The sequence below is a fragment of the Nicotiana tabacum genome, chromosome 16 (assembly GCF_000715075.1).
Source record: "Nicotiana tabacum cultivar K326 chromosome 16, ASM71507v2, whole genome shotgun sequence".
In the NCBI taxonomy this organism is placed as follows: Eukaryota; Viridiplantae; Streptophyta; class Magnoliopsida; order Solanales; family Solanaceae; genus Nicotiana; species Nicotiana tabacum.
Genome location: NC_134095.1, coordinates 59,366,599 through 59,392,015, shown reverse-complemented (window position 1 = coordinate 59,392,015; position 25,417 = coordinate 59,366,599). Strand labels below are relative to the sequence as shown.

At 39.4% G+C, this 25,417-nt stretch overlaps 1 protein-coding gene across 1 annotated transcript; it reads right to left on the bottom strand.

The window, feature by feature from the left end:
• Nucleotides 1-16,808: 16,808 nt before the first annotated feature.
• LOC107816325 (uncharacterized) lies at nt 16,809-22,889 on the bottom strand. Its single transcript, XM_016642020.2, has 4 exons — nt 22,754-22,889; nt 17,490-17,593; nt 17,250-17,397; nt 16,809-17,001 (listed from the first exon to the last, which is right to left on the bottom strand). Exons 1-4 carry the CDS (start codon nt 22,770-22,772, stop codon nt 16,967-16,969), a joined length of 306 nt encoding a protein of 101 aa, XP_016497506.1. The 5' UTR covers nt 22,773-22,889; the 3' UTR covers nt 16,809-16,966.
• Between the last annotated feature and the right edge of the window lie 2,528 nt (nt 22,890-25,417).

The window sequence follows — 25,417 nt, the reverse complement described above, 5'->3', positions numbered from 1 at the left end:
CACTCTTCACCAGATGGTGAAATTCGAGTACGAAGACCAAGAAATCGTGGTCCATAGGGAAAACGAACATGCCATCTACCGGGACCCATCCATCCCGTATCTTGAACCGAGAGAAGGGAGCGAACATACGGTCTATCAAGCTTTCGAGGTGGTACTGGCAGAGCAGCACGAAGAGGGAGTACCTTGCCCCCTGCCTTTCTTATCTAACGCTTCGGTCATGGTGGCCAAAGAGATGATCCGGCACGGATTTAGGCCAGGGAAGGGACTTGGACGAACCCTTCAGGGAATAATAGAACCCGTTACTTTGCCAGTCATCAAGAAACCTTTTGGACTAGGTTTCAAACCTACTCCAGCAGACGAAAAATGGGCAAAGAAAAGGAGAAATGAGGGCTGGAAGTTGCCTCAACCACTGCCGGATTTATATGCGACGTTCGTCAGGCCAAGGTACGCTGAAGAAGAAGATGATGAGGTCTTCACAGCTAAGGAAATCGAGGAAATATGTGGGGCGATGAGAGAAATGCTCTACGAGGTCCACATGGTTCAAACAGGCGAAGGCACAAGCACTGCTGAGATGATGTACATGGGGCCAAACGCCAAACTCCAAAACTGGGAGGCCACGCCATTCCCGACTAGACGGAAGTCCGGGTAGACCTGTCCTGCCACCTTTCCTGTATCACAAGTTATCTCCGGGACATAACTTGAACGTTTTCTTCTTTTCAATTGTTGTTTTGAATTCCCAGTTGTAAACATTGTTGTCTTCCAACTTTCCAAAGAAAATATACAAAAAAAAATCATCATTGCTTTCCTATTCTTTCTTTTACTTTGATTTTTTATTAGTTTTCCTTTTATCTTCCTTTTCAGTCCTAATAATGCGGCTTTGAATATGACATGCTTGCGGACTTCACGCCCAGATCACAATGAGCTATTTAACTGCGAATTAATGAACCCAGAACCAGAATATGATGCGGAAGAGGCTTTTAGGGAGATAAACCGAGAGTTGGAATATTTCGAGAATAAACCTAAGCCAAATCTGAACGACACTGAACCGGTAAACTTAGGAACCCCGGAAGAAGTCCGGGAGACCAAGATAAGCATTCACACGGACAAGAAAACGCGAGAGGCGATAATTCAACTTCTTCTTGAATTCAAAGACGTGTTTGCTTGGTCATATGATGACATGCCGGGACTAGGTGTTGATCTAGTGGTTCACAAATTGCCGATTCATCCTGATTGTCCTCCAGTTCAACAAAAGCAACGAAAGTTCAAAACTGAGGTCAGTGACAAGATTAAAGAGGAGATCACCAAGCAGCTGAAAACGGGAGTGATCCGGGTAGTCCAATATACAACATGGCTGGCGAATGTGGTTCCAGTACCAAAAAAGGACGGGAAAACTCGAGTATGTGTAGATTACCGAGATTTGAACAGAGCAAGTCCTAAGGATAATTTCCCGCTGCCCAACATCCACATCCTCGTTGATAATTGCGCCAAGCACGAGATACAGTCTTTTGTAGATTGTTATGCCGGGTATCATCAGGTACTGATGGATGAGGAGGACGCAGAGAAAACTGCCTTCACCACGCCTTGGGGCACCTACTGTTACCGGGTCATGCCATTTGGTCTGAAGAATGCTGGGGCTACTTACATGAGGGCCATGACTGCCATTTTCCATGACATGATGCACCAGGAAATAGAGGTGTACGTGGACGATGTGATAGTCAAATCCAGGACGCAGGATAATCACATCCAAGACTTGAGGAAATTCTTCGAAAGGCTAAGGAAGTATGACTTGAAGCTAAATCCAGCCAAATGCGCTTTCGGAGTTCCGTCGGGCAAACTTTTGGGTTTCATCGTAAGCAGGAGAGGTATCGAGCTAGATCCAACTAAGATAAAATCCATCAGAGATTTGCCTCCTCCAAGAACAAAGAAAGACGTGATGAGTCTGTTGGACAGGTTGAACTACATCAGTCGGTTCATCGCCCAGCTGACAAGCACGTGTGAGCCCATATTCAAGCTGTTAAGGAAAGATGCGGCGATCAAATGGACACCTGAGTGTCAAGAAGCCTTCGATAAAGTCAAAGAATACCTTTCGAATCCCCCAGTTTTGGTCCCTCCAGAACTGGGAAGGCCACTTTTCTTGTATCTGACAGTCTTAGAGAACTCTTTCGGCTGTGTCCTCGGGCAACACGATGTAACCGGAAAAAAGGAGCAAGCAATCTACTACCTGAGCAAGAAATTCACCGGCTACGAGGCCAAATACACACTGTTGGAAAGGACATGTTGCGCTCTCACATGGGTTGCTCAAAAGCTGAGGCATTATCTCCAAGCCCACACTACGTTCCTCATAAGCAGGTTGGATCCCTTGAAGTATATATTTCAGAAACCAATGCCTACTGGGAGACTGGCTAAATGGCAAATCTTGCTTACGGAATTTGACATAGTTTATGTCACCTGCACGGCAATGAAAGCCCAGGCGTTAGCAGATCATTTGGCCGAAAACCCGGTCGATGAGGAATACCAGTCATTGAATACCTACTTTCCAGATGAAGAGGTAAACACCGTAGAGTTGACCTCGGAGGAAGCTCATGTATGGAAGATGTTCTTCGACGGAGCCGTGAACGCCAAGGGTGTAGGGATTGGGGCAATTTTAATCTCGCCTTCCAGTCAGCATTATCCCGCCACAGCTAGATTGCGTTTCTTTTGCACAAACAATACAGCTGAGTATGAAGCCTGCATTATGGGCATGCATATGGCAATCGATCAGGATGTCGAAGACCTACTGATTATGGGAGATTTTGACCTGATCATCCGACAAGTCCAAGGTGAATGGGAAACTCGGGATGTCAAACTTATCCCATACCGACAACATGTGGAGGATCTCAGCAAGCGCTTTACCTCAATAGAGTTCAGGTATATTCCGAGGTGTCACAATGAACTGGCAGACGCACTTGCTACTCTGGCTTCTATGCTCCCCTACCCGGGCAACGCCCACGTCGATCCTTTGGAAATCCAAATCAAAGGAAAGACACGGTTACTGCAGTGTAATCGAGGCGGGATCAAATACGCAGCCTTGGTACCATGACATCAAGAGGTTCTTAAAGACGCAAGAATACCCCGAGCACGCTACTGGAGATCAAAAGAGGACCATTAGGCGACATGCAAGTGGTTTCTTTCTGAGCGGTGAATTGTTATATAAGAGAACTCCGGACCTCAATCTCTTAAGATGTGTCGATATCGAGGAAGCGAGAAAGATCATGCACGAAGTACACGTAGGTGTGTGCGGACCTCACATGAACGGGTATGTCTTAGCGAAAAAGATCCTTAGAGCGGGTTATTACTGGATGACCATGGAAAAGGATTGCTTTAGCTTTGTCCGGAAGTGTCATCAGTGTCAGGTGCACGGTAATTTGATTCATGCACCTCCCACGGAACTGCATCCCATGTCCGCGCCTTGGCCATTTGTCGCTTGGGGCATGGACGTCATTGGACCAATTGAACCAAAGGCTTCGAATGGACACAGGTTTATACTGGTTGCCATCGATTATTTCACAAAATGGGTAGAAGCTGTCACTCTCAAGTCGGTCACCAAGAAAGCTGTGGTGGATTTTGTACACTCAAATCTTATCTGTCGCTTCGGTATTCCTGCGACTATCATTACAGATAACGCAGCGAACTTGAACAGTCACTTGATGGGAGATGTATGCGAGCAATTCAAGATAACGCACAGAAATTCCACTCCTTATCGGCCGAAAGCCAATGGTGCTGTGGAAGCTGCAAATAAAAACATCAAGAAGATTTTGAGGAAAACAATACAAAGTTCCCGACAGTGGCATGAGCAGTTACCTTTTGCATTATTGGGGTACCGCACTACGGTACGCACATCTGTGGGAGCGACTCCTTATCTTTTGGTTTATGGGACCGAAGCTGTAATACCGGCAGAGGTGGAGATTCCTTCGCTTCGAATCATTGTCGAGGCAGAAATCGAGGACAGCGAGTGGGTTAAGACTCGTTTAGAGCAATTGACGTTGATTGATGAAAAGCGGATGGCTGCAGTTTGTCACGGACAGTTATACCAACGAAGGATGGCCCGTGCTTACAACAAAAAAGTCCGACCCCGGAATTTCGAAGTAGGTCAGCTGGTACTAAGGCGTATTTTGCCGCATCATGAAGAAGCAAAAGGAAAATTTGCCCCAAATTGGAGAGGCCCATACATCGTAAGGAAGATATTGCCGAGAGGAGCATTGTATTTGGGTGATATCGAAGGAAAGGATCCCGACACAGCAGTAAATGCAGATGCAGTCAAGAGGTACTACGTCTAGATCATACTCCAAGTGGTCCTGACACGTTGAAAATGGCGAAGGTGTTTATTCCCCACTGCTCCCCAAACACTACCCAATTCTCTCTACCAACTTTTGAGCCGCTTACAAAACAAAAAAAAAACAAAAAAAAAAAAAAAAAAAAAGAAAACAAAACAAAACAAAACATTGATTGAGGCCTGAACTACGTTTGACTTGATTCCGAAAGGATACGTAGGCAGCCTCTCCCTGAGGTTCAGTCACACCAACAATAAAATCCCATCCACCCTGAAATTGAAAACCGGGGCACATCGAGTAGTTGAGAAGTTAGTATCACTACCCCTCTTTACCAAGCACGAGCCTTCAAATCAATTACCAAATATGGTGGGGAATCAATAAGCGTCACAAACGAAGACCGTCACACTCTGAATGGAGAGAGATAAAATGAGAGAGTCTCGGCGGTGAAAACCTTCGGGCACCACGAGGCGACGGGAGTAGAGAAACCAAAATGAGAGAGCTTGTTTAGTAAAAACTCGCAAAGAGTGCTATCAAGCGATGACAGGAAGAGAAATGAGAGAGGTCAGCCAGCGAAAACCCGCAAAGGGCGCTGTTGGCCGAAAAGGAATGACGCCACCCCAAGAAGGTCTCGGCAAAGTTCCACCGGTTTTGGAATCACAGATCTGTTCTGGTCCAGGAAAACGCAAGTTCATGGAAGGTCGGACGTCCAGTCCAAAGAGCATGTCATGTCATTTAAAGCCAGCGTTATCTTCCTCAGATAAGTCTTTCTCGTCCCGAAAAGGGTATTCCTTTTCTGATTTGTTTTCCCCTTCTTTGTTTCTTTTCGAATCCCTTTTGCATTTTAACCCCGAGTTCAGGACACACCGGAAAGAGCAGGTGGCAGGTTTGTTTGCACGGAATCCCGTCTCATGAAGGAAAGCACCTCATCTCGTTGATATGATTACCCAAGCATGATGAATCATGACGTCCCGGAGTAGAGGAAAAAGAGAGAAATCTTGAAATCTTCCCCAGCAAGTCCACCTTCGGACAAATCCCCACAGAGTCTCCCCCTGTACAAAACCCCACAGAGTCTCTCTTTTTGTACAATCTCCCACAAAGTATCCCCAGTAAAAAAAAAAAAAAAAATCCCTGTTGGAATTTCATCAGCACATCCCCAGCGAGTTCTTTTGTAAATATTCCCCAACAAGCTTACCCCAACAAACCCTGGGAAACCCGTTTTGAAACCAAAACCCAGCATACCCCATTGTACAGAATCCGCACAAAGAATCCACTTTGTAAATATTTCCCCCACATAGCTTCCTCTTGTACAAGTTCCCACAGAACACCTCCAATAAAATCCCCGTTGAGAACCTTCAATCAAAACGGGACAAAAAGAAAAAAAAAGGGGGCCTTACGAGGCAAATCATCACAGAATCCGGAAATACAAGCCTGAGCAGTCTAAAGGTTTCGCCGTTCAATTCGAATCAATGGCGGGACTTCGCAACAGAAGTAAAGACGCAACGAAGCAATTGGGAACGATCAAGGTCACCAAACCGACCGGCATTTTCGAACTAACAATTGTTCTTTGTCTGAGAAGTTGAAACAGGTGTTAATCCAAGACAACCGTGCAAGAAGCAGGTGTCGCCCAAAGAAGAAGGTACACGGGTACAAGAAACATTTTGGCAATAAGGAATTCACTCGAAAGGTAGGTTTCCACGAAACTCCCTTTTTATCTTCTACTAAAACAAGAAAATTCAAAAAAGAGGTCGCTTAACTTTGCCCCCAGCCAATCAGTATTAGGGTTTTAAACCCTAAACTGAATTTTCCTTTTAGTCAGCATTAGGGTTTTAAACCCTAAACTGAACTTTTCCCTTTCAACCAGCATTAGAGTTTTAAACTCTAAACAGAGCTTTTCCATGCAATCAGCATTAGGGTTTTAAACCCTAAACTGAATTTTCCTTCTAGTCAGCATTAGGGTTTTAAACCCTAAACTGAACTTTTTCCTTTTCAGCCAGCATTAGAGTTTTAAACTCTAAACTGAGCTTTTTCCATGAAATCAGCATTAGGGTTTTAAACCCTAAACTGAATTTTCCTTCTAGTCAGCATTAGGGTTTTAAACCCTAAACTGAACTTTTTCCTTTCAGCCAGCATTAGAGTTTTAAACTCTAAACTGAGCTTTTTCCATGAAATCAGCATTAGGGTTTTAAACCCTAAACTGAATTTTCCTTTTAGTCAGCATTAGGGTTTTAAACCCTAAACTGAACTTTTCCCTTTCAGCCAGCATTAGAGTTTTAAACTCTAAACTGAGCTTTTTCCATGAAATCAGCATTAGGGTTTTAAACCCTAAACTGAATTTTCCTTCTAGTCAGCATTAGGGTTTTAAACCCTAAACTGAACTTTTTCCTTTCAGCCAGCATTAGAGTTTTAAACTCTAAACTGAGCTTTTTCCATGAAATCAGCATTAGGGTTTTAAACCCTAAACTGAATTTTCCTTCTAGTCAGCATTAGGGTTTTAAACCCTAAACTGAACTTTTTCCTTTCAGCCAGCATTAGAGTTTTAAACTCTAAACTGAGCTTTTTCCATGAAATCAGCATTAGGGTTTTAAACCCTAAACTGAATTTTCCTTTTAGTCAGCATTAGGGTTTTAAACCCTAAACTGAACTTTTCCCTTTCAGCCAGCACTAGAGTTTTAAACTCTAAACTGAGCTTTTTCCATGAAATCAGCATTAGGGTTTTAAACCCTAAACTGAATTTTCCTTCTAGTCAGCATTAGGGTTTTAAACCCTAAACTGAACTTTTTCCTTTCAGCCAGCATTAGAGTTTTAAACTCTAAACTGAGCTTTTTCCATGAAATCAGCATTAGGGTTTTAAATCCTAAACTGAATTTTCCTTCTAGTCAGCATTAGGGTTTTAAACCCTAAACTGAACTTTTTCCTTTCAGCCAGCATTAGAGTTTTAAACTCTAAACTGAGCTTTTTCCATGAAATCAGCATTAGGGTTTTAAACCCTAAACTGAATTTTCCTTTTAGTCAGCATTAGGGTTTTAAACCCTAAACTGAACTTTTCCCTTTCAGCCAGCACTAGAGTTTTAAACTCTAAACTGAGCTTTTTCCATGAAATCAGCATTAGGGTTTTAAACCCTAAACTGAATTTTCCTTCTAGTCAGCATTAGGGTTTTAAACCCTAAACTGAACTTTTTCCTTTCAGCCAGCATTAGAGTTTTAAACTCTAAACTGAGCTTTTTCCATGAAATCAGCATTAGGGTTTTAAACCCTAAACTGAATTTTCCTTCTAGTCAGCATTAGGGTTTTAAACCCTAAACTAAACTTTTTCCTTTCAGCCAGCATTAGAGTTTTAAACTCTGAACTGAGCTTTTCCATGCAATCAGCATTAGGGTTTTAAACCCTAAACTGAATTTTCCTTCTAGTCAGCATTAGGGTTTTAAACCCTAAACTAAACTTTTTCCTTTCAGCCAGCATTAGAGTTTTAAACTCTAAACTGAGCTTTTCCATGCAATCAGCATTAGGGTTTTAAACCCTAAACTGAATTTTCCATTTAGTCAGCATTAGGGTTTTAAACCCTAAACTGAACTTTTTCTTCCAGCCAGCATTAGGGTTTTAAACCCTAAACTGAGCTTTTCCATGCAATCAGCATTAGGGTTTTAAACCCTAAACTGAATTCTTCCTTTGTTCGGCGTTAGGGTTTCTAAACCCCAAACCGAACCTCTCCCCAGCTAGCCGGTGTTAGGGCTCCAGCCCTGAACCGAGCATGCATATCCTCTTTCATCAATTTTATGAACTTCCTGGTGAATAATTAACGAAATTTTCCTAGTGAAACTGGGGCAGAAAATTTCGTTCGTTTGTTTGTTTTTTCCCGCAGGTCTAACCTCGAGCCACACGGATCGAAATGACCTACGAGATGAGTCTCAACTCAGAATCAAAGAAGAAAAGACAAAAGAAGACATTCCGAGATATCAGAGTGAATGGAGAGCGGATTGACTCCAACGTTTAATTAGGGGCTTGAACCTTGCCAATCGCGTCTCACTCAGTATCCCAGAGGTTACACAAGTCGCCGCAACTCGCAAGCATCAAGATTCAGATCGGAGTCTACAAGAAGAATCAGCTAAGACCCAAGATCAAGTCGTAAAAGAATCATAGATAGGAATCTTGTAACTAGCAGTTGACATACATATAAGTAGTCAGTTCAGTTTCTAATTTTCGTTTGGTTGTAATAAGGCGGTCAGTGACGTAGCAGTGACAACAGCAGCAGCAGTAGCAGCAAGCATTGCAATCCCATGGTAGTCCCAGCTACCAAAACTTCCCGAACTACATTGACCTGATTCCTGTTTAGCCCAGGATATGTAGGAAATCTTTGAAGCAAGATTCGGTCAGATCTTTCAAAAAAAACATGTTTCATACGGAGTAGTCCATAGGCAAAAATCGCTCATACACGCTCACTTTATCTTTGCACGAAAACTCTTCGTGTTTCCGAACAAAGAGGGGCAGCTGTGAGCACGTGATTTTTGTTTTACGCGACAATCGCTCCAAAAAGAATTAAAACTGTATGTGTCATGCGTAATTTAAACCATGACCCGTTTGTTAGATGGAAAATTACAAAAAAAAAGGCATTTTTTCTTTTGTCCTGATTTGTTGCCGTGTTTAATTTTGCCTACTTTTAACATTTTATCCGCGTGAAATAAATATGTTAAGTTTTAATTAGTGGTGCTTGGTTTTATTTAATTAGTTTGTGTATTTAGGAAATTAGAAATAAAGAAAAAGAAGACAAGATTTGTTATAAAATGAATTTGGGTCGTGCCCATTTCAAAAATCTGGAGCCCAATTGAACAGCCCAAACCCCCAGTCCGAACAGCCCACCCCCAGGACACAAAACGACGTAGTTTAACACCAAAACTATGTCGTTTCAAGGCCGATCCATCTCAACCATTCAAACCAAACTGATCCAACGGCCAAGATCTCACACCCCGTACCCACTAACTAACCCGACCCGTCTTATCCAAACCGACCCCCAAGCTCTGAATGAGAAACGACGCCGTTTCCTCATCAAAAGAAAGATCTGAGCCTTCCATCTCGCCTCATCCAACGACTAAGATCAACCCCTTCCAGCCATATATAAGCCCGTAACATACCCTGCCCCCCTATCCTAACCCCAGCCTCCGTCTTCAACCTCATTCCCCATCAAACCCTAGAGCCGCCCCTGTATCCTTCACCATGGAAGCCGGCGGCACGGACGCCGGTGACCTCGCCCCTAACACCGTAGAACCCCCTTGACATCCTGAACCCAAATCTATCAACCACACACCTCGAATCCTATTTCACCTTCTCGAATCTTCATTCGAAGATTCGAGTCGGAACCTAATCTACACCAATCTGCCCTAAATTCATACCAGACACTCCCCAGACCCCCCTCGTGACCAAACCATACTTGGTTTGGTCCGAATCTGACCAGGGGAGTATGAATCCCGGATCTGAGTTTGGAACTTTGTAGTTCTTCATCACTGGCCTATGTCCGTCCAAACCAAAGAGATTAAGGTCTAATGGACCTTAATCGAAGTGTTTCTCATCTGAGAAACACTTCTATTAAAGTCCGTTCACCCTTAAGAAAGTATGTCCAAGTCCGAGTCAAGGTTTTTGATTTTTCAAGACTTGAGGTGAGTCTTGCTTGCTTTCTTTATTTCTGTTTGGTCCATGTGAGTGATTGAATGGCTGTTCATGTTTTGTTTCAATTTGTATCTTTGAATTTTTACCAACTTCTGTTTGTCCACTTTGCTTGAACCACGGTGTTTGTTTGAACCCCTCCTATTCTGATAAGGCATGTGTACTGGTCGTGTTCCAAATTTGTATTCATTAACTGATTCCTTGAAGTATAATTTTGTTTAGCCAGTACAATTCAAGTCATGTGCCCTATACTTTGAATGTCTGATTTTTGGCTACGATTGTGTATGTTAATGCTAATATAGTCGAGTCGACATGAGTCGTCAATTAGTTTCAACTGCCTGAACAAAATAAATCGATTTGCTTCTGTTGAACATTTGCCTGAATCAATTAAGAACCAAGTTCAGTTACTTATAGTTGTTAATATGATTTCAGAAACCTAAGGCTTGATCTGTAATTGAAATCTGAGTTGATAGCATGTGCACTTGTGCACAGCATGTGCATTGTGCACAGCCTGGTCCCTGTACAAAGGGCTTTTGATTTAGAAATGGTTTGACAGCATATGCTGTCAGATATATTCTACTACCCATGCTTGCTTTTAGTTAATAAAATAGGAAAGGAAAGCCTGCCAGGGAATATTGATGGGGTTATATACTTAAATAACTAATTGGGATCTGAAAAGGTAAAAGACACATGGGAGGGGTACTGTGACATTTGGAAAAGAGGCTGTTAAAAGAGATGGTGTCGAGGCTTATAAAAGGAGACAGAATTAGAGGCAGAGAAAAAAAAAGGATATACATACACTGTGAGAAATAAAAAAAAAGAGATACAGAGAGAGGATCAGACCTGAAAAGAAAATATACACACACAGTGAGGGGATTGGGAATTTTAAGAGCTGAAAAGGAAAAACAAAAACACAGATAGAGAGAGGTTAAGGGATAGAAACTATACAACCAACAATCAGAAGCTTTTTCCTCCTATTATTACTGGGTTTTCAGTTGTTAAACCTGGTTTCAAATCAATTCTGATTCTTTGAAATTCTAGTTGTGTCTATTAGCCGAGTGTTTTCATTGGTTTACCACTGGTCTGGTCTGTTTGGATTTCTGTTTCTATTCCACTGGGTGTTGCTGCTATTTGGCTATTACTTTCTATTGGCCATATTTGCATCTCTGCACTCGAGCCTGTTTCTTGCTATTTGTTTTGCCTGCTGCTATTCTGCCCTGTTGCTGTTGGTGCTGTTACTGCTGCTGCATTTGTTCATTGTTACTCTACTGATTGCCCTTTTTCTTCAATTGCAAATATTCCCAGGTACACAACCTTTGAACCTTGTATTGTTGAAAGTTTGAAGTTGAAGCAGAAATAAAGGAATGAACGCCAGTTTATGTTATAGCATTGGTGTAAAAAGATAGTTCGAATGTTGTTTGGGCCTGTATTCTTACTGTGAACTGCAAATATTCTGTAGGAACTAGCATACATTTTGTTTAAGATGAACTGTTAGATAGCATGGCTCAATAGTAATGACAGTATGACATGGACAGCATGTTTTGATTTAGTATACATTCAGTTCAAGTATAACACTTGTTTGATTTAGTATGACTGTATAACATAGAGTCATGGTAAGCATTGTATGTATTTTTCCTAGACCACTGAATTGACAAAACTGCGATACTGGGGTCCGGGATAAATGTATCCCCAAACAAACTCCCATACAGTCACACTAAGAGTATGGCTATGAATGCCAGTTCTCTTGTCAGTTCATTCGTTCCAATACAGGTTCGATACTGGGTTTCGTTACAGATTTTTATTTCGAAATGATGTAATGATTGTTGAGAAAAACTGATAATCATTTTTGAGTTCAATTGGTAGTAATTTTTCCTAATAAAACAACCGATTTCTTTATCAATTTCGAATAGGTTAGAGTGTTAAGAATAGAACTTGGAGGTCGTTAAAACATAACTCAATATATGTTGTTAATTTGTTTGCAATCTCACTTAGCGAATTAATAAGCATATTCACTTGTTGAAGACAAAGCATGCCGTAGCTCTCACCTCATGAACAATCAATCAAGTAATCAAACAAGTTTAGGTTCGGCAAACATAATAAGGATTCAGTCCGTATTTGTCTAAACCAGCAAAATTCGGCATCATCCTTCCCTTAAAAGATAAATGTAGTAAAATGTAGTTCTTGTAGGGTACCCTTCTAAAATAATGAGACGAGCCTCGCCAAATCAAAAGGCAAATTGCGGGGCCCTCAATAATTGGTCATAATAAATACTTAGAATTTGGGACGGGCTGTTTAGTGAATTCCACTGCCCTCCCCGAAGACAATAACGCGTAAGATTCTTTAGGCGCGACTTAATCAAATCACATTCTTAAATTCGGGTGCGCATTTATGTGACCCAATTTCAAATCTCAACGGAGTCGAAATGTGTTAACAACTACGGGTGCATTGATTGTGACGTGGTTCGAGATACATTTTCACGACGTTGCAATTCTATAAAAGTAAATGATAATAATAAAAGCGGTTAAAACTTAATAAAAGCACATAAGTCACAACATGTATTTAAATCAGATATTTAGCCATTATAACAATTTAAGCGACCGTGCTAGAACCACGGGATTCGAGGGTGCCTAACACCTTCCTTCGGGTCAACAGAATTCCTTACTTAGAATTTCTGGTTCGCAGACTTCATTTGGAAAAGTCGAAAATTTCCTCGATTTGGGATTCAAGATAAACCGGTGACTTGGGACACCAAAAGCCAAACCTTTCCCAAGTGGCGACTCTGAATTAAATAAATAATCCCATTTCGAATATTGTCACTTAAATTGGAAAAACTCCACCCGCGCATCTTACCCCTCGGGGCGGGGCGCGCAAAAAGGAGGTGTGACAATATAAACAATAACAGTGTCAATATTCACCCTTATTACTCCTTGTTGCGGCGTGCAGCCCAATTCCACTAGTCCATCTTATTACTCCTCAACACATATCACCCTTATTCCTCATGTTGCGGCGCGCAAACCAATCCCACTTGTCCACCCTTATTACTCCTTGTTGCGGCGTGCAACCTGATCCCACCAGATAATCACATTCACCCTTATTCCTCCTGTTGCGGCATGCAACCCGATCCCAATATATAAATCAGCACCAATCACAAAAATAAAGACAAGTGTTTCACAAGTTAATTCAAATCATCCACAACACATATACAACAATCCACACAATGAAATATCACTACGGTTATGAAACTTCACCAGTGTAAACTACTCAGCGATAACAACCAAAGTGTATCATAAGGCACCAATAAACCAATATAAGCCAACAGAGTAATAAAACGAAACCATGAAATAATTAAATACTTCAATAAAGAGAACAACAGTTAATATGAAGCAATTAGACATGAAAACATTTATGAGCAAGTAGCAATTAAGACAAGAAATAATGTATTAGGAAACGGGAAAGGGAGCAAGCTAACAAAATGATAATTCGATGGCGCATAGGTACTCGTCACCACACCTATATGCCACACACATGGAATTTCACATAGAAAATAGGTCGGGGATCCCTAATCCCTCAAGTCAAGGTTAGGCCAAACACTTACCGCAAGCCCACGGTTATTTCAAAGCTCAATCACCGATTTACCTCTCGATTCCACCACAAATTCACTCGTATCTAGTCATAATTAACTTAATAACATCATAAATAACTCAACTCTAATGCATAATTATAGGTTTTCTAACTTTTTTCCCAAAAAGTCAAAAACCTGACCCCGGGCCCGCTTGGTCCAAACTCAGAATTCGAACCAAAAACCGATTACCCATTCACTCCCGAGCCTGGATATACAATTGATTTTGGAATCCGACCAAAATCAAGGTCTAAATCTCCAATTTATAAAAATCCCTAATTCTACCCAAACCCCAATTTTTACCATAGAAATCTTAGATTTTTTGTTGGAAATTCATGAAATGTGATGGGAAAGTGAAAGAAAATGGATTAGGTTCACTAACCAAAGTTTTGGGAAAGATTTGGTCTTGGGAGAATCGCCTCTAGGGTTTTAGGATTTGAGAGATGTGAAAAATGGGTAAAAATTCCGTCCAAGTTTTATTTTAAACAGTTGCAGATGTCGCATTTGCGACCAGAGCTTCGCAATTGCGAACTTCGCAAATGCGAGACAGGTATCGCAAATGCGAACATGCTGCATGCCTGCTACTGTTGCAATTGCGAACCTTTGGTCGCAATTGCTAAGGTTGCCCCTCCCTGATGACTTGCAAATGCGAAGGTATGTTCGCAAATGCAAACTATGCTAGCCCAGGGCTTCTTCGCAATTGTGATAAAACTCTCGCAATTGCGATAAAACTCTCGCAATTGCCAAGCCTGTAAAGCTCGCAAATGCGAAGGCTGATCTCGCAATTGCGAGATCAGAGGCCTGCAACAAATACCAAATGCAACAGCAGATTTTTCTAAGTCCAAATTCACTCTGTGGCCTATCCAAAACTCACCCGAGCCATCGGGGCTCTAAACCAAACATGCATACAAGTCTAAAAACATCATATGAACTTGCTCGCGCGATCAAATCGCCAAAATAACATCTAGAACTATGAATTCAACACCAAAACTCATGAAATTTTCAAGATAGTTCAAAATTTCTAACTTTTCAATCAAAGGTCCGAATTACATTAAATCACCTCTGTTTTTCACCAAATTTCACAGATAATGTCTAAATATCATAATGGACATGTACTGGGCTCCGAAACTAAAATACGGGCCCGATACCAACAAGATCAAATCTTATTAATTTTTCAAAAACCATTATGTTTCCAGTTAAACAATTTTCTTTAAAAATTTATTTCTTGGGCTAGGGACCTCGGAATTCGATTTCGGGCAAACACCCAAGTCCCATATTTTATTACGGACCCTCCAGGACCGTCGAAATACGGGTCCGGGTTCGTTTACCCAAAATATTGACCGAAGTCAACTAAAATCATCTTTTTAAGCCAAAAATTATTATTTCTTAAATTTTTCACACAGAAGCTTTCTGGTATCGCGCCCGGACTGCGCACGCAAATCGAAGATGGATAAAAGGAGGTTTTCAAGGCCTCAGAACACGGAAATGAATTCTAAAACAAAAGATAACCCTTTTGGGTCATCACAACCGACAATCACACAACTTCGGCAAGTTGGAGGCAAATCCAAAAATCACAAGGAAGCGAATTCTCTAGCTCTCGACTTTCTCCCACTGCTCTCCATCTTCATGCTAAAGCAAAACCTTACAAGAAGAAAAATGAATACTAATCAAGCTTTTGATGGAACGCTACATCAATCAGGACATTTTCATAACCATCCATCATGGGTTTGATAAGCTTGAATTGTCCTCAAACTCAATCATTTCTCTTCTCGGCTTGCAATTAGGGGTGTACAAATGACACCGACAAACCGCATCAATCTGATAATTCGAGTCAAATCGAGCAAAAAAAAATCTGACTATAGTTTGGTTTGATTTGGTTTGGTATTGTAAAAAAAAATGACGATATTCGGTTCGGTTTGGTTTTAACTAAAAAATTCAAACCGAAACCAAATCAACCCGACATTATATTTTAAAAGCTTTAAATATATTTAATTCATAAAAATATTTATTGTAATAAAGTTTATAAATATTTCTTAAGCTTTTTCATAGTTTTATCTTTTAACATATTATTTGAAGCACAAATTCTGTGTTTTGTGCTATTAAGATTTTATGGAAAAAAACCGAGAAAAATCGAGACTTAAAAATCCAATTTTTATTGGTTTGGTTTGGTCTTTAGATTTAATAACCCGATTCAATTGGTTTGGTTTGGTAATTAGAAAATTCGAGATTAGGGTAATTATTTTCAAGCTTGAAATATTCAAGCTTTCCTTTTCAAATTATTTTTTTAGAGAAGCGTAAAGGTCATAGAGGGATTAAAATATTATTGTGAGTAACATGAATATACATCAACATCTTGTGCTTCTCTCTAGAGGTTTCTTCAGCAAATACATAACCCAGATAGAAAAAAAAAATATGCATTTGATGAGTTAATAACAATAACAACAATCCAGTAAAATCCCACAAAGAGGTCTATCCTAATTTCTACTTTTATTGAGTTAACTAAATAAAATTGATAAATATTATTTTCAGGAACTTATACTATATTTTAGTTTATGTTAAATAATTAAATACATTATTTAATAATATTTGTGTAATTTTTAAATTTTTATATTCGTCGATATTAGGGTATACGTGCAACGAACGTACTCTAAGAGTAGTACTTAAACAAATGGAAAGAAACACATGCAAATCGTCAAAAATAGAAACCGGTTTGGTGTTGGATGGGTGACGAGCATGAAACTTGAGATTTCATTTTCGTCCATTTGGAAGAGCTCGTGTGTTGGCTCCACGTTTTCACCTATTTTTGAACCCCTTGTAAAAATTCTTGATCCGCCTGCCATTAACTTCTGCTATTTTTCATACGACAAGGATGAAGTATATCAAGAGCTGTTGGAAGAATTTTTCTTATGCATGCAGAATAAGCACTCAGTTTCTGAATATCCCTGAAACAAAAACATTAACTTTGTCCACTTTCATCCAGTGGTCATTGTCAATTTCATCCAGAATTTTAAGCACAGTTCTGACTTCTGATGTGTTATGGAAATCAGTCATTCTTTTCGATCCATGTGCTTCTTACGATGCCACTATTAGCCATTAACGAGAAAAATAGGAGAAAGCTCCAACCAGCATAATGCAAGACAAACATTCCTAATCCAACATGTAATTTCTTTTCTTTTTTTTTAGAATTTTTTAACTAAAAAAACTCTAGCACGGAGACGTGTAAGTACAAAAGAAAGAAAACCATCTGAGTTTATTTAAGTTTTAGGATGAAAGGACATATGAACACGCTTCCAAGTTTAAATGTAAGCATTAGTGCAGAAACCTACATACATTTCACTATGGAATAAGATCCCAAACCATAGATTCTCAAAAGTGGCATCATTTATCCGCAGCAAGAACCACAGGCAGGAAGAGAGCCTGCAGTAGGAAAAAATTTAATGGTTAAATAGCAGCAGAAAGTCTTATAAAATAATAGCGCAATGAAATAATTTTAGGAGGCGGCATTTTGGAAAATTATTTTTAATATTTTATGCAAAAGCGTAAAATATGTTTATGTACACTGAGAAAATACCGCAAAGCCTTCTCCAAAAAGGTTTTTGCAAAATTTCATAGGAACTTTTCATAAACAAATGCCACCAAATTAAAGATCGAAACAATGAACATACTGTGGTCAATGCCTCGGACATTATCCAATCCACGAGGTGGCCCACGTGGACCACCACCATATGGACCACTTCCAGGACCTCCAGGACCGCCCCCATCCCACTTCTTGCTGGATCCTGAACCTTTTCTGTAGGCATCTGTTTTTTCCATCTATGAAGGCATTGAGGCAGTTAATACATAGTCTACAATAGAATGATAGTAGTACCTATGTGGTTCTTAACCAGGAAAATGAACATCCTTACCGAAAACATAGTTGCAAAAAACACGCTAATGAAGTTGATGATGGACCAAAAGAAATCAGTGATAGTCTTCAATCGCCATATAGAACGTTTGGATTTTACCACACCTGCAACATGAAGTGCATGTATTAGAAGGGTTCTCTCACATTATTGTAAGTTAGCATATGTATCCAAACACAGATGCATGTATTAAATGTTTCCCGGTACAGAATACATTTATTGTAACGACCCGACCGGTCGTTTTGAGCTTTTGCACTTTGCTCGCCAGTTCTCGGGCATGACTTGCCCCGTATGATGTGTTATGACTTATGTAAATCGTTGGTTTTGGTTTTTAGAGTAATCGGAACGAATTTGGAAGAAAACAGTTCTCAGTTGATGCTTGAAATTTGAAAGGTTTGACCAAGATTTGACTTGTTTGTATATGATCTCGGATCAGAATTTTTATGATTTAGTTAGCTCTGTTAGGTGTGTGACTTAGGAGCGCAATCGGAATGGGTTTTGGAATTGTAGAGAAGATTTAGGCTTGAATTAGCGAAATTGAGATTTCGGCATTTTCCCGGTTGATAGGTGAGATTTTGATATAGAGGTCGGAATGAAATTTCGAGAGTTGCAGTAGCTTCGTTGTATTATTTGGGATGTGTGTGCAAAATTTCAAGTCATTCGGACGAGATTTGATAGACTTTTTGATCGAAAGTATAATTTAAGAGTTCTTGGAGTTCTTAGGTTTGAATCCTATGTTAAATTGGTGAGTTGATGTTGTTGTGAGCATTCAGAAGTTTTGAACAAGTTTGAACGATGTCATGGGATGTGTTGGTACAATTGGTTTTAGGTTCCGGGTAGGTTCCGGGTAGGTTCCGAGTAGGTTCCGGGTAGGTTCCGGGATGTTTTAGGCCGAAAATCATAGCTGTAGCAGGTCCAGAAGGGTTGCAGGCCTCGGAACTCACCCGCGCGGTCCGCACAAAATGAAGTGCGTCCGCGGTGAGTGCTGTGCGGACCGCACAAAATGGCGTGCGGCCGCGGTGAAGAACATTCCGCTGGTCCTACTTCGGAAGCTCATATCTTTTGATCTTCAAGGAATTTTGAGATGATTCAAAAACGAAAGTTGTAGCCCTTTGTGTCTAGTTTCTAGAAAGGTAAAGATATCGCAATTTGGACATCTGTAGCGAAAGTTATGGCCAAAATACTAAAGCTTGTCACTGCAGAGGAAAGTTGTGCGGACCGCACTGGTTTTGTGCTGACCGCGGTCGATTTTGTGCGGTCCCCGGAGGTGGAAATCTGTGGGGTACTCTATAAATACGAGGTTTTGGGTTTTATTTGATATTTTGACCTAGAGAGCTCATATTTTGGCGATTTTTCGAAGATTTTTCAAGAAATTCATCGGGGTAAGTGATTCTAACTCAGATTTGGTTAGAGTACATGAAACTATCCTTGAATTCATCATTTAATTCGTGATTTGGGATGGAATTTGGGAAGAAATTGTGAAATCTTTCAAAAATGTAAAATGATGATTTGAAGGACCAAATGGTATCGGAATTGGATAATTTTCATATGGTTAGACTCGTGAGAGTATAAGGATTCTAGTTTTGTGAATTTTGTCAAATTACGAGATGTGGGCCTAGGGCTCGGGTTTTGGTAATTTCGGGAATCGCGCCCTTTGTTGATTGTTTTCGCTTGGGCTTTGTTCCCTTAGCATATTGTGACGTATTCGTTCTGATTTTGGATAGATTCGACGCGCGTGGAGGCCAATTCGAGGGGCAAAGGCGTTGCGAGCTAGAGATTTAGCCGGTTCGAGATGAGTAATGATTGTAAATGATGTCCTGAGGGTTTGAAACCCCGGATTGCACATCGTAGTGCTATATTGAGGTGAGACACGCGCTTGATGATGAGCGTGGGGTCGTTTATTATTGGGGATTGTGACTTGGTCCGTCCTGATTGATAATTTTACCGCGTATTTGACTGAAACTTGTTTGTTATCATCATGGTTTGGGTTGATTGTCATATTTGGGCTTCGTGCCAACTATTTGAACCCTCCGAGGATTTTTATCACTATTTCCTCACTGTATTGATTTATTACCTAAACTCAGTCCTGTTGTTTTCCACGGTTTTACAACTCAGCCACTCTTACTCAGTTTTGAGACTTAAATGATATTTCTAAACGATGTTTTGGGTTGAGCACTACTGTTTTACAAATGCCCGAGGGGCTTGTGATGATTTTCTGACTGAGTGCGGCCGAGGGCCAGATGTGAGGATACACTGAGTGATATGAGGCTGAGGGCCTAAGATACTTTATATGCCACGAGGTGGCTTGAGTGATGTGAGGCCGAGTGCCGAGTGATGTGAGGTCGAGTGCCGAGAGATGATGCCACGAGGTGGCTTGATATAGCGCTTGGGCCGTAAGGGGCCCCTCCGGAGTCTGCACACCCACAGTGAGTGCGGGTAGCCATCATGATCTGAGAGTGAGCCTGAGGGGCTGATATTGTTCTGAGAGTGAGCCCGAGGGGCTGATATTATTCTGAGAGTGAGCCCGAGGGGCTGGTACTGTTCTGAGAGATTGCCGGAGGGGCAAACCTTTATGTGTTCATCTTTCATATTTACTTGGCATTTTACCTGTTATATTGTGGTATTTGTGTCCGAGGGGCGGATGTTCTGTGCTTAACGGCACCAACTGTTTTGCATTTATTTGCGTAACTGTTGAAAAAGTCATTTTCGAAAGAGGTTTTAAACTGAGTTAAGATGCTTCTAAAGATTTCACAGCTTCATTGTTTTTCTCAAAGGTTTTACACTGCTTCTATACAGCATGTTGGTTTGCCTTACGTGATTTCTTACTGCTCAGTTGTTATTTACTTTTATTACTCACTGAGTTGGAGTACTCACTGAGTTGGAGTACTCATTTTACTCCCTGCACTTTGTGTGCAGATGCAGGTATTTATACACCCGGTAGTGGGTTTTGGCTAATCGATGGCAGAGTTATCAGAGTTTAGCAAGGTGGCTGCCAGCGTTCGCAGTACCGTTTTCTCTCCCTTTTTGCTCATCAGTCCTGTTTTTGTATATTTCAGACCTTGTAATTGTATTTATACTCTAATAGATGCTCGTGACTTGTAACACCCCGGTTAGGGCTGTGTTGGGATGGTTTCTACTGTTGTTATCGTTATTTCCGCAAATTATGGTTGTTATATCATGTTTTAGAACTATTTACGATATTTAACTGTTTAAAAGAGGTGTTCTGTTTTGGTCTGGCTGGCCTTATCTTCACAAGAGGCGCCATCACGACCAGGTTCGGGGATTAGGGTCGTGACATTTATCAATGAGGAGTCGAACCGACAGAGACGACTGGGCAGCTTTATTTTCTAAATGACTTGGATCCAGAGAAGAAACTTAAGTTTTTTTCTAGCAAGAAGCTGAGGAAGGTCAATTGAATCAGCTAAAAAAGTGCTTAGCATGCAACTCAGAAACATTGTTGCTCTTATGCAACTTATATTTGAATGAGTTTAACCATGTAAACAATCAATCTACTATCTCAAAAGTTGGAGTCAGCTTTATTTAAGCCCATTTCATTTGAATACCATAGTATATAGTTTGTTTTTCAAAAATAAGGGGTTTTATATAACAAAAAGTTGTCCAAAATCTCACACTTGTCCTTTTTTGGACCTACCAACCAAGCCTTAACTCTCAATTGTTGGTATAGTATGAGTCCTTTACTTTCACATTGCATTATACTATATTAGGTAAGTCTGCATTATTACAGAGGGATAGAAGGACTTTGAGATAATCTCAGTGGAGATTTTAGATCTACATCCTCCCACTTCAGCAACTTCAATCACCACATTGTGCACCTACGGACTGCTACATTTGAAGATCCGCATAGTACATGGCCAAAAACCATCTCATCTGACATTCTCTCATTTTATTCCCTATCTCTATTATTTCCATTTTCTGACTAATATGATTATTTCTACTCATGTGCATTGTATGACCACACATCCATCTTAACATCCACATAGTTACAATCTTCATCTTGTGGATACATCTCATTCCCTTGCAACATCACCGGTCTAACATTTGTTTCTATAAAACTTGCCTTTCACTCTGTCAAGTATCTTCCTACTGCACAGCACTCTTCCAGCACTTATTCATTTCATCAATCTGGTTTAAATTAAACAAGAATGGTCTTCACTGAGACACCACAGCCCATTTAATCTTATTTCACATTTCTTCTGATGGGGGCTAAATGAAGGTGCATTCTATCTTGGACCTACTTATCCTAAAGTAGAAGTGGAAACAACAATTATACAAAAATCAGTATTTCGAACAATTCTATTTCCAAAAACTTTGAGACAGCTATCTCTCTATGCATTACCTAACAAGTTACAATTATTTATGGTGCTTTTACAGTTTACTATGACCTTATGAAGTTACTCTAAGAATTTACCTCCACATACCACTATTAGATTGCTTCGGTTCATGGAAGGGGAACGAGTCACAACTTAATACTAGATCTAAAACAAAATTTGCACGGATAGGTCTCTTTAGATCATATGACATACCCATTAAGAAACCTTATTTCTTAATCATTTCTCAAGTGAGAGAACTTAAAATACTAAAATTAATAAGAAATGAGTATTAGAATCATGTTTTCCTTGAGTTCATTCACTTAGAAACAAAAGGCATAGATAAATTGTAAAGCAGAATTTGAATCACTAAGCTTAGCATTCCAAGTGGCTATTAATCATTTCCAGAATGGTGAAATGCAATTTGGTGTCACTAGGGTTTACCAAATCATAACACCGGCATCAAACAATATAATTTTTCGGATTGATTTCCATTTTGTGGGCTCGGGGTGGAATACTCCAGGGTCCAGGCCAGATAACCGAATGCCCAAATTTATAACTCATAGAGTAGCTTATTAATGTCGGACAAAAGTTATACGGTAACAAACATTAGAAGAATTTGGATTTGGATCTAAAGAGACTCAATTGAACAAGAAGATCCCAACTTCAACTAAATTAAGCAAATTACCCTTTCAATTGCAACAATATCAAGGATGGGACAAAACAAAAACCATGCAATTAATTACAACCCCAAATTTTTGTTTTACCTCAGAAAATAGCAAAACAAAAATTATTTCCATGAAATAACGGCAAATTTGGAATTAGTAAGATGTCTCGAAGGAAAGAAAAAAAGAAATCCCTAGCAATTCCAATCAAGAAGTAAATATAATAACGAAATTAAGGATGGAATTATCGGAACAAAAGGGAGGTTAATTTTACCTCTCTCGACGTAAGCCATGGTTTGTTCCTCTTGCAGAATACCAGAGGGTCTTCTTCTCAACGCGCTTAGCTTTTATCAGTGGTTCGTCTCTCTTTTTCTCTCATGTTTTTCTCCCTTCTACGTCGGCTCAGCAAATAGTAGGTTGCCACGTCATCGCGTTTTCTCTCTTTAACTAAATAATAAATAATAATCTCTTATCCGTCGAGTTTAGATTTTCTAAAATAGAATTAATTAATATATTTAAAAAACAACATAAAATATACAAAGTATTTAGAGACAATTTCAAAAACAATTGACACATTTATATATTAGATGGAATATAATTAATTCTAAAAAATTTCGTTTTACTTTGAAGGTTTTATGATCATGTAAATATTACTACATGTCTAAGAACACAAATTTTAAAATTCTTTGTTGTTTCTAAATTTTATGTTGAACCAAACTACATCACATAAATTAGAAAAGATAAAATTTTCTGAAACAAATACAATAAGATAGTGGTATTTATTTACTGTATTAAGGTTGTTTGGTTGGTTGCATAATGAAAAATAATGACAATATTAATTTTTTGTAACTAGTGCGATATTTGATTTGCCTCATAAAACTTCGGAAGAGGATGACATTTGATAAATATGGGAATATATATATATATATATATATATATATATATATATATAATATTTTTATGCGAGATAGAATAGATGATATATAAGTATTTGAGAAGTACTTGAATAAGAGCATTTAGAGAGAGAAAATTACTAGACTCGGGTTCTTTATTGGATCAGAAAAACCTGGTGTTGAAAATCAAGTAACTTCCATATAGTTACGTTCTTTTGTAATATGGTGATTCAATTAAAATTGACAATTGTTGCACCATCACAATTCATGTACAATTGACGATTTCTGTTATAAATATATTATATTATGGATGTTTATTTAGTACTTCGTTGTAAATAAGCTTCCTGAAAAAGCTTATCCATATGGGAATTCGCCGTAAATATATTTATCTATTTAGTACTCTATTGGAAATAAGCTTCCTGAAGAAGCTTATCACTTCGGTACCCGGTTATGGATAAACATTACCCCGGTAGAAGATTATTCATACCGAGTATAATAAGCTTATCATTTCGATACTCCGTTATGGATAAACATTATCCCCGGTAGAAGATTATCCATACTGGGTACAATGAGCTTATTCATTCAGTACTCCGTTATGGATAAACATTGCTTTCAGTAGAAGATTATCCATATCTAGTATAGTAGCAGCTTACACAGCAGCTTCTTTTCTTCTATAAATAGAAGAGATTTCAGTTAATTATGTACATCAGTTTGAATTCGAATAATATATCGGTTTCTATCTATACTTGTCTTTACTTTACAGTCATTATTTTATAACACGTTATCAGCACGAGACTCTGCAATCTCGAGCAAATATTTTGAAAGTATCTGAGGTAAGAACTTTCTTTTCCTAAATAATGTCAAATCTTTCTAAACTTGAATTTGTAGCCTTGGATATATCGGGCAAAAGCTACATGTCTTGGGCGCTTGATGCTGAAATTCATCTTGATGCGATGGGTCTGGCATACACCATCAAAGACAAAAATCAGGCATCAAACCAAGATCGTGCCAAAGCATGATATTCCTACGTCATCACCTTGATAAGGGCCTGGAATATCTTACTGTTAAAGATCCACTCATACTGTGGAATAATTTGAAAGATAGATATGACCACCTGAAGATGGTCGTTCTTCTACAGGCACGATATGATTGGACTCATCTAAGGCTACAAGATTTTAAATCTATAAGTGAGTATAATTCTGTTATGTTCAGAATTATTTCCTAATTGAAATTATGTGGTGATAATATTACTGATCATGATATGTTGGAGAAAACTTTCACCACTTTTCATGTCTCGAATATGCTCCTGCAGCAGCAATATCGAGAAATGGGATTTAAAAAGTATTTTGAACTTATCTCACATTTTCTTGTGGTCGAGCAACATAATGGGCTATTAATGAAAAACCATGAAAGCCGAGACGAACTTCCACCAAGCTAAGCGTGGAAGAGGACGTGGCCCCAGTCGTGGTCATGGCCGTGGTCGGGGAAGAAACTCTAATCATGGTAATAATAATGCACCAAAGAACCCTCCTCACCACCAGCAGTGAAAAAGGAAGGAACAAAAGCATGAAGCGGTGCAAGCACCAAATGCAGAAAATGCATGCTACAGATGTGGAGGAAAAGGGCACTGGTCACGTACCTGTCGTACGCCAAAGCACCTGGTTGAGCTTTATCAAGCCTCCCTGAAGAAGACAGAGAAAAATGCTGAAGAAAATTTTATTTCTGAAGATAATTTAGACTTCATGCATTTGGATGTAGCTGATTACTTTGCACTCCCAGAAGGAGGAACAAGTCATGTAATCGGTAGTGAATATATAGAAATATAAATATTTTAATTTTTGTTGTTTGTAATAGATAGTATGGTTATGTAATTGTTGTATATAAATAAAAGTTATGCTTTGATAATAATGTTTACTATAGTATATTTTATTTATGTCATTTTGAAGAATATGGATAATCCTCAAATTATGTTTGGAGCAAAGACAAATCATGAAGATATTTGTGTTATTGATAGTGGAACAACTCATGCCATATTCAAGGATCAG

What these genes read in the sequence shown, in the direction of transcription:
- LOC107816325 (XM_016642020.2), bottom strand. An exon ending in TTTTTGCAACTATGTTTTCG is followed by an intron (nt 17,398 to 17,489) that starts GTAAGGATGTTC and finishes ATGCCTTCATAG; the next exon opens with ATGGAAAAAACAGATGCCTA. An exon ending in TGTCCGAGGCATTGACCACA is followed by an intron (nt 17,002 to 17,249) that starts GTATGTTCATTG and finishes TTCCTACTGCAG; the next exon opens with GCTCTCTTCCTGCCTGTGGT.